Genomic DNA, 9,544 nt, shown 5'->3' with positions numbered 1-9,544 from the left:
GACTTTTGCCTGATGATGAGTCACCAATGACTAGGTGACTGCCGGGCCCCACCACAAGCTGGGTGTTACCACAAACACCAGGTTGTAAGATTGGGGAGAGGGACAGAGCAATCCACTGTATAATAAATAGCTTCAGGCCTAAGCAGGACCAGAAGGCACAAGGAAGTTACATGGACAGATGGCATGTACCTCTCTTGCATTAGTATTTCTCTTTTAACTCATCTCTATGGCCTCAAGGGAGCTCCCCTTGATGGAGGAGGAAAACCTCATGCCTGGTTCACAAATGGGGCAGCATGATAGGCTGTTACTAACCAGAAATAAGGAGCTGCACTGTGGCCTTCCTCAGAGCTGGTTCTGAAGGACAATGATGAAGGGAAATTCTCACGGTGGGCAGAGATGGGAGTGTACCTCTGGTCATCCACTGTACATAGAAAGACAAGTGGCTCAAGGTATGGACATTCTCAGAGACTCCTGGGCAGGGGCCTGGAAGGAGCAAGGCTGGAAAACCAGAGACAAGGCTATCTGGATGGAGGCATGTGAGTGGGCACAGAGCATGCAGCTCTTTAAGTCTCTGTGTTATGTTCACTCAGAGAAGCTCTTCCACAAGATAGGCCTGCAGTTATCAAGTGGACAGGCTGCCTTTCCCTGTGGGTATTGGCCAGCTTCCCTCTGTTAGCCACACCAGTGGGAATGGAGGAAACATAAGGGGCTGACAGTTCCAAGAACCATTTCAGAAGTCTGCGATGGAGCACCAGTTGCCCACAGCAGGGCCAACTCAATGATGGATCCTTTTACTGACTTTTCTTCTGTTCCCATTTCCCTCCTCCACCTTCCTCAGTCTGTTCCCTGGGATGACATTCTCAAATAACCTATCAGCTAACGAGTCCCTTTCCCAGGCTCTATTTGTCACAGAGGAGGACAGCTAAGGTACTACCCTATTCAAAATTGTAACTCGTTTCTGACACTCCTAACTCCTTTTACACAGCTCTATTTCTTTTGTCCATATAAATTATGTCTAATGTTTGTTACATCTCTCTCACACTAAAATGTAAGCTCTACAAGAGTGAGAATATTGGTTGGTCATGGTAGCTCATGCTGTAATCATAGCACTCTGGAAGGTTGATGCTGGTGGATTGCTTGAACTCAGAGGTTCAAGACCAGCCTGAGCAAGAACAAGACCTTGTCTCTACTAAAAATAGAAAAATAAGTCAAGTGTGGTGGTAGTCACCTGTACTCCCAGTTACTGGTGAAGCTGAGGCAAGAGAATCAACTGAGCCCAACAGTCTGAGGTTGCTATGAGCTATGACTGTATAGCACTCTACCCAGGGCAACACAGCGAAAGTCTGTCTTTAAAAAAGAGGGGGTGAGGAGCAAGATGGCAGCTGAATAACAGCTTCCTTGCAACTGGGCATGGTGAGACTGGGAAAAGAAGACTCCAGGCACCTCTGGCTGGTGGGATCTGCCCAAAACATCCCTTTGGGTGGCTTGGGGCCTGTGGCTCAAGTAGCTAAGGTGCCAACCACATACACTGAGCTGGTGGTTTCAAATCCAGCCTGGGCCCACCAAACAACAATGATGACTGCAACCAAAAAATAGCTGAGTGTTGTGGCAAGTGCCTATAGTTCCAGCTACTTGGGAGATGGAGGCAAGAGAATCACTTGAACCCAGGAGTTAGGGGTTGCTGTGAGCTGTGATGCCACAGCACTCTACCCAGGGTGACAGCTTGAGGCTCTGTCTCAAAAAACCCCAAAAATCCCTTTGGGGACACAGGGGTCAGTGAGAGACTTCTGGACCCCATGAGGAGGACAAAAGCAGTGGGGGAACTGGCAAGTGGTTGTAGTGTTCATTTGGTTTAATCTCACCAGCAGCTGACTCATTGAAACCCTAGTCCAGAGGCATGGTAACTTAAAGAGCAAGAGGAAGTGAAAGGAAAATTAGGGCAAGGAAACAGATAAAAGAAAATACTTGTGAGGAAGAATCAGCAGAAAAATCCTGGCAACAAGAAAAACCAGTCCAGAGCAACACCCCCAAGGGACCATGAGGGAGCTACTGCAGAGGATTTCACCTATAAAGAAATGTTAGAAATGACAGAAAGGGAATTTAGAATACAGATGATGAAAACAATGATGGAAATGATGGAAACAATGAAAGAAACTGCTGATAAAGTGGAAAATAACCAAAAGCAAATCCAAAAACAGAATCAAATAAGAGATGAACAATATGAAGAATATAGAAAGGATATAGCAGAGCTGAAGGAACTGAAGCAGTCAATTAGGGAACTTAAAGATGCAATAGAAAGTATCAACAACAGATTAGACCATGCAAAAGAAAGAATCTCAGAGGTAGAGGACAAAGCTCTTGAGATAACTCAGATAGTTAAAGAGGCAGAAAAGAAGAGAGAGAAAGTAGAACGTTCACTGATGGAATTATGGGACTTTATGAAGTGTTTAAAAATATGGGTTATAGGTATCCCAGAAGGGGAAGAAGAATGCTCTAGAGGAATGGAAGCCATACTAGAGAATATTATAAATGAAAATTACCCAAATATCATCAAAGATTCTGACACACTCCTTTCAGAGGGATATCGGACCCCAGGTCACCTCTGCTCTAAAGGAGCTTCTCCAAGACACATTGTGATGAACCTGTCAAAGTTAAGACAAGAGAAAAGATTCTTCAAGCTGCCAGGAGTAAGTGCCAGTTGACCTACCTGGGCAAATCCATCAGGGTGACTGCAGACTTCTCTAATGAAACTTTTCACAGTTTTTTTTTGGCCGGGGCTGGGTTTGAACCCGCCACCTCCAGTATATGGGGCCAGGACTCTACTCCTTTAAGCCACAGGTGCCACCCTCTAATGAAAATTTTCAAGCAAGAAGACAATGGTCATCTACCTTTAGTCTACTTCAACAGAACAATTTCCAGCCCAGAATTCTATATCCTGCTAAGCTAAGCTTTAAAATTGACAGAGAAATCAAATCATTTACTGATACACAAACATTGAGGAAATTCACCACAACAAGACCAGCTCTACAGGACATACTTCAACCTGTTCTACACACTGACCATCACAAGGGATCAACAGCAAAGGAAGAACGCAGAAATTAAAGGACAGAACCTAACTTCCACAATGATGCAAAAGATAAAACTAAGCAACGGACTCTCACAAATAAGATGAATAGAACACAACCACACTTATCAATTATCTCAGTAAATGTTAATGGCTTGAATTCCCCACTGAAGAGGCATAGATTGGCTGACTGGATTCAAAAACACAAGCCATCCATTTGCTGTCTGCAGGAAACACACCTAGCTTCAAAAGACAATAGTATTGTTGTTTTTTGCCACGAAAGTACCATGAACTCCCCCTCCAGACCCATTTGTGGCCGACTCATGGGGAGGGGCCTCCAGGCTTCATGATCCTTTTGCTTCCACTCAGAGTCACAGCTGAGCCGGCACGGTCTGCGTCGGCTCCTTTGAGAAGTTTTTCTCTCCAAGTTCCCACCTCATTTTAGTGCCCTTTGTTTTAGGTGGGGGTTTCTGGTTTTGTTTTCCACTTTTCTCAGCTCTAGTTTTGTCCAGGCTCATTAAACTCACGTTCTCGGGCCACCTGGACCCATGGCTGCCTTGGGGCAACTGCCATTTCTGCTCCTAATGACCTCTTTGGATTTGTGCATCATGGTCGTTTTTGACCTCTGATTATTTCCCTTCATCTCTTGCCATCTCACCCATATGTTTTTAAAGATGAATTAAATTTTTTTTGTATGTGTGCTTTGTGTCAGGAGAGTTTTTCAGCTTAGGCCACCTACTGTACTGTCAGGAATGGAAGACTAGCCATCCTTCTCAGCCCATTGCAAACATGTTTCTCTTAGGACCAGAAGACCTCAAATTGTGTGTGTCTTACTCCGGCCTGTGGTTTGGTCACTCATGTTTGTGAAGTATATGCTCCTTCAGGGCAGAAGTGTGGTTTCTTCCCCTCACCTTCCACAGAGTATCCCCCACTTCCTGGCCCAAGAGATCCACAAGCCCAAGTCTCTGTAAATGATGGGGGAGCTGAGGCAGCTGTCTGCACTGGTCTGTGTTGCTAGGGACTGTCCACAAGGGGGCAGCCACAGCAGCTGCCAGGGCCGGGGGGTAGGGCTTGCACTGGAGGGCCAGGGCTCCCTGTGGGCTCCTAAACCTGCCAGGCCTAAAGAAGAAGTCTTCCCTATCCCACAGATGGGGAAATGAAGGTGCGCAATGATGCATGAGGGCCAGGAGGGGTGAACCTGAGATGGTGCCACGTGGGGCAGGGCCAGTATTTGAAACCAGTTCCCTTCTGGGCTCAATGACTTCAAGGTTCTGCTTGGACAACCAATTATCTATTCCTGTCTTCATTCAACAAACACTTATTCAGCATCTACTGTCTGCTCCACAGGGGGTGCAGTGGTGAATTAGACACACCTGGTCCCTTTCTCCTTCCTATGGCATCAGCTCCATGATACCTGACTGTAAAGTCAGCCTTTTTGCCTTCAATTCTTGGGTTCCCTCCCATCAGCTCTTTGCTTCTGTGATTTCTTCTGGCCCTGAGGCCTCCTTCATCCTCGTAGGCCATCCTCTGCCTGATTCCCACAGAGGAATGCCCAGCCTGGCACCCAGGGGTGGGGAAAGCTGGACCTTCTGGTGCCATTTCAGGGGGCCTTGGTTTCCATCTGTGTAGAAGGATGTGTGGGACAGCCACCTCACAGACCTTTCCTAGCTTCTATTTCTTAGAGGGGAGCCTAAGTCTCATGTCTCTCAAAAGTGGACCAAGATTATACCCTCCTTCTTCCCATTGCTCCCAAGGTCAAGGTAAGCCTTGGATATGATCCTATGAAGCAGGATTCCGTGGACTAGGACAGACAAATGGGTCAGTCATGCACTCTCCCACCATGTATGGAAGAAGCATCTACTACCACTTCTCCCTTTTGGCTCCAGAAGTGAGGCATGGCCCCTCCACTTCCCTTTTCCAAGTATGTGGGTGTGGGTATGTGTGCATGTCCATGTCTGGCTCCGTGACTCTCAGGTTCAGCAGGCTTGGTGGGCTCCCAGCAGAGGCAGCTGGGCTCTACTCCCCAGTCCCTGTGACACCAGCCCAGCTTCCTGGAGACCAAAACCACAAGCAGAACAAGGAGGCGTGAGAGATACTCACAGGCTGGGTTTGGTCGCATGCGTGTAAGAGTGAGTGACAGAGAGAAAGGCACAGGCAGGAACAGAGAAAGGCAGAGCAGGCGGGCAAGAGGGGCACTCAGTGGCCGTGTCCGCCGCTGGCCCTAGGATGGTACTTCCTACTGGCTGGCACGCGTAGCAGCCAGAGATGGCCCCAGACATGTGGCTGTTCCTGGTGACCGCTGGATCGCTGATGGCAGCCCTCACAGGTAGGTCCCCTTCCCTCACCTCCTACACTCATGCTGGAGTATCTGTGTCCTGGTCTCCTGATCCCTTTTCTGGTTGTTTTCTCATGGTCACCTTTTTGGAGCCTGTTAGTCAAGACTATACTCAGGTCCCAGGGAGCCTCCGGAGCTGTGACAATGCTCCAGTCCTGAGAGGCCCCCTGGGAGTGAGATGACGCAGGCAGCATGCTTCATGTCTCATCACCGGGTCCCCAGGGGCTGGGGAGAAAGGTGCACCTTCCATGCTTAGGCTCAACAACTTCTCTTTCTATTTCTTGCCAACTCTAAGGAAGGAGCCGCACACCTTCTAGAGAGGCAGGGCCACTGATGATTGTATTTTCAACGCCAAGCTCAAGGGGCCTGTCGCTCACAGGCAGGCAGTCCCAGAAACAGAACCCAGGGAAGCCAAGATGGCTTTGGCACAACCAGCTGGGATAGTTTCGGGCACAAATGAGCAGGAAGGCCGATCAGGGCCACCCTGTCCCATCCTGAACTGCCCCCGAGTGCTGAGACACTCTCACCACATGGGCCAGGGGATCAAGTGGCCAGAAAGCTTGGGGTGCTGGGCTGTGCACCCCAGATACTTGCTGGTTTGGCTGAGCAGGAGTCCAAGCTGGCAGGAGCTGAGCAGGGTCTAGAGATGCAAGAGCTTCCTGCTCTTGTTGTGCTCTCACATTTTTAGGGAGTGGGGGACCTAATACGGAACCAGGTTTTTGGGCAGTTCACCCTGCAGTGGGGTAGCCAAGGCCTTTCAGTTTGGGTGACGGAGACTCAGGAAGACACAGTGAGGGGGGCTAAGAGGACTGGGTATATGTGGAGAGCCTTAAGTGATCTCCTTCTCTCCTCCCTCTGTGGGCACCAGCCCCCTTGCCTCACGGGTTCAGGGAAGCCAGCTGGCTCTGTGTACCTTCAGCCCTGTGTTTGTGTGTGGTGGGGGGAGGGGATCGTCTCAGCCTTGCCCTCGCACTCTCAAAGCAGCACCTCCGGGAGCTCAGCTGCCTTCTGCTCCTGTGCTGAGACAGGGAGAGCACCTAGACTGTCCCTCCCTTCTCACCTCCATCTTGGCCATCCTCTCTGCCCTTCCCCAGGAGGTGCAGTTACAGAATCAGGAGTAAGCTAGATCCAAAAGGTGGTCTCTCCCACTCAGGGCTTCAGACCAGCTCCTCCAGCAGCCAGAAGGCAGAATAGGCCTTGAACAGCACCATTGTCAAGCTCATGTTTTTGAAACAGTGTGGATATTCAGTTGACTCACTTGTTGTTACTAGTAGGAGTTCAGTTTTGAAAGGAAACTTTACGTCACTGTTGTAAATGGAAAACCAATATCATTTGTCACAAATAAATTTTAAAAAAGGTAAAGGGAAACACACAAAATAGTGGTAGCAAAACCCAATTTCTATTATACTCTAGCGAAAAGCCCAGAGCACCCCTCTGTTAGAGGCGGGACCGGGGAGGCAACACAGACCCCCGGCTCCAGCAGTCATTCATTCTCTTGTCAACTTTGCTGAAGGACAGGGAACACTGTGAGCAAAGGGTTGTCTCCTCACAGTGTGACTTAATGGCAGGGATCCTCAAACTTTTTAAACGGGGGGCCAGTTCACTGTCCCTCAGGCCCTTGGAGGGCCGGACTGTGGCCCCCGGGATGAGTCGGCTGCTAAGCAGGACAGGCAGGAGCGGCAAAAACACCCGGTGGGCTAGATAAATGTCCTAGGCGGGCCGCATGTGGCCCAGTTGGAGCCGTAGTTAGAGGACACTTGCTTAATGGTATCAGATGTGACATGTGTAAGCTCTCTTAAGCGCCAGTGACATGTGTCCTACTGTTGAGACATATGGCCTAGGAGGAAGGGCTCTCCAGGTAGAAGGAAGACTGTACACAGAGGTGCCCCCGGCCTCCCCTGGGACTGATATGAGAGACGTGGAGTCGCTGCCCGGGACCTGCCTGAGCTTCTCTTGCTCCCCACTCTGGGGCGGGGGGGGCAGGGCCACAACCCCAGCAGGACCTGGCCCTCAGAGGGCAAGGGTGACCCAATCTGCTTATGAGTGGGGCATCTGTGTTGGGAACCATACTGGGGAGAAGGGATTTGGGCCTCCCAGAAGAAAAGGAAAGGAAAGTAAGAAAAATGATGGCAAAGAGGGAAGCCGGAGAAGGAGGCTCAGGAAGGAGTTCTAGGCCTTTATCCCAAGAGCTGAGTCCAGGATGGGGGCACCTGCTTCTGCCCTGGGGAGCGAGTCTGGCTCCAGCAGCCAGAAGAGGAAACCAGACCTTCCCTCTCCTGCTCCCCTTCCCAGTCACAGCACTGCCCTCTGTCCCGAGCCCCACGCAGCCATTTCTCTGCCCTGGCATCCTGGGTTCTGGGATGGCCTCTCAGTGGGCCTTGGTTTGTGTTGTTAAATGACCAGGGCTTTAGAGGTCCAGGCCCTCCAGTATGCCACTGGTGCCCCCCAGAGGCCTGCAATTCTCTGCCTTAGTTTCCTAATCACCCAACTAGGGATGAAGGGGCAGAGGGAATGAACTGGAAGTCCTGGACTGGAGAGGTTGGAGTGGTGTCAGGAGACCCCAGATTTTGCCCTAGTTCTGCCCCTAATTCACTGTGTGGCTGTGCCTCTTTTCTTCTCTGACCTTGGTTTTCCCATCAGTGGAATGGGGATACTTTGGGCAGACAGTATGTAACGGTTTGTCCAGATCTGACAGTACGATGCAGTAACAAAGAACCGGGCATTTCCCGCCAAGGCAGTGCCCAGGTCTGTGACTCTAACTCCGTCTGTGCCATGGGTGGTGAAGTCCTCAAGGGCTGCTTTTATGACTGAAAAAGCTGTTTGTGGTTACTTTAAAAATACTATTTAATTTTTTAAATTAACAAATTTTAAAGATCTGGTTTTGCCTTAACTTGTTCAACATACAAAGCATATTTTATTTATAAGGCCAGTAATTTTTAACAATAACTTTCAAGGAGCCTTTGATTAATATTTGAGCAAACCAAGTTGAATAGAGCAAGCGCCCTTAAATAATAAATACCATCTACAAATGTAGTTAATTAAAGTCCCTTAGCTTTGTGCTGTCCAATACGATAGCCCCCAGAAACATGCATTTAAAATGTGGCCGTTGGAATAGAAAGGTATAAAGTTTTCATTATACAACAGGTTTTGAAGATGAGTTCAAAAAAGAATGTAAAATATCCCATTACTAAATTTTATGTGAATTGCATGTTGAAATGATTATATTTTGGATATGTTGGGTTGAACACATTTTACTATTATAATTAAGTCTACTTATATTTTTTTACTTTTAAAAAATGAAGCTTTCTGGGTATGGTGTATATATATATATTTTCTGGCTACTTGGGAGGCTGAGGTAGAACGATCTCACAGGAGTTTGAGTCCAGATTTTTTTTAAAAAATGGGGCTCCTGGAAATTTTTCAGTATATAGGTAGCTTGTACTATACTTATATTAGATAGCACTGCCTTTGATAGTATAAGCTGCATTTATGAATATAATGAATTTCATTTTTTTATGGAATAAGAAGCAAAATGATTCCAAGGATTTCAGAAAATGCTTTCAGATCTGAAAAACTAGCAGAAGCAAAATGAATATTAAGTCTTTTTAAGTATTCTAATAATGTTTATAGATACAGTCAAATTCTATTAAATTTTCACCTTAAAATTTGAACTAAAGTCAATTAGTTGATCACATTCAAAAGAAACTCAATGGTCCAATGTTCTTAAATAGTACCCATACAGAACTTTCTGCACTAACACACAGACTTGACCTACATTACACTTAACACAAATGTGTAAACACTGGGGATGTTGGTTTATTTTATTTTATTTATTTAGTTTGAGATAGAGTCTCACTTTTGTCACCCTTCGTAGAGTGCTGTGGCGTCATAGCTTACAGCAACCTCCAACTCTTGGGCGTAAGTGATTCTCTTGCCTCAGCCTCACAAGCAGCTGAGACTCTAGGTGCCACCCACAATGCCCGGCTATTTTTTGTTTTTTTTTGGGTGGGGAGATGGGGTCTCGCTCTTGCTCAGGCTCGTCTCAGATCTGTGAGCTCAGGGCAATCTACCTGCCTCGGCCTCCCAGAGTACTAGGATTACAGGTGTGAGCCACTGTGCCTGGCATCCTATTTTATCATCTTTAT

The 9,544-nt window shown here is 47.8% G+C and overlaps 1 protein-coding gene across 2 annotated transcripts in view; it reads left to right on the top strand.

Annotated features, from left to right (window-relative positions):
- Positions 1-5,266: 5,266 nt before the first annotated feature.
- CD6 (CD6 molecule) overlaps positions 5,267-9,544 on the top strand; it is a 41,032-nt gene continuing 36,754 nt past the window's right edge. For both annotated transcript variants that reach the window (XM_012813278.2, XM_012813277.2), the window contains exon 1: positions 5,267-5,390. In XM_012813278.2, coding sequence (XP_012668732.2) covers positions 5,330-5,390 — 61 coding nt within the window. In that variant the 5' untranslated portion in view covers positions 5,267-5,329. The remainder of the gene's footprint in view (positions 5,391-9,544) is intronic.

The sequence above is a fragment of the Otolemur garnettii genome, unplaced genomic scaffold (assembly GCF_000181295.1).
Source record: "Otolemur garnettii isolate 467f Iridium unplaced genomic scaffold, OtoGar3 scaffold00254, whole genome shotgun sequence".
NCBI classification, from domain to species: domain Eukaryota; kingdom Metazoa; phylum Chordata; class Mammalia; order Primates; family Galagidae; genus Otolemur; species Otolemur garnettii.
This window is presented reverse-complemented; position numbering and strand designations above follow the sequence as displayed.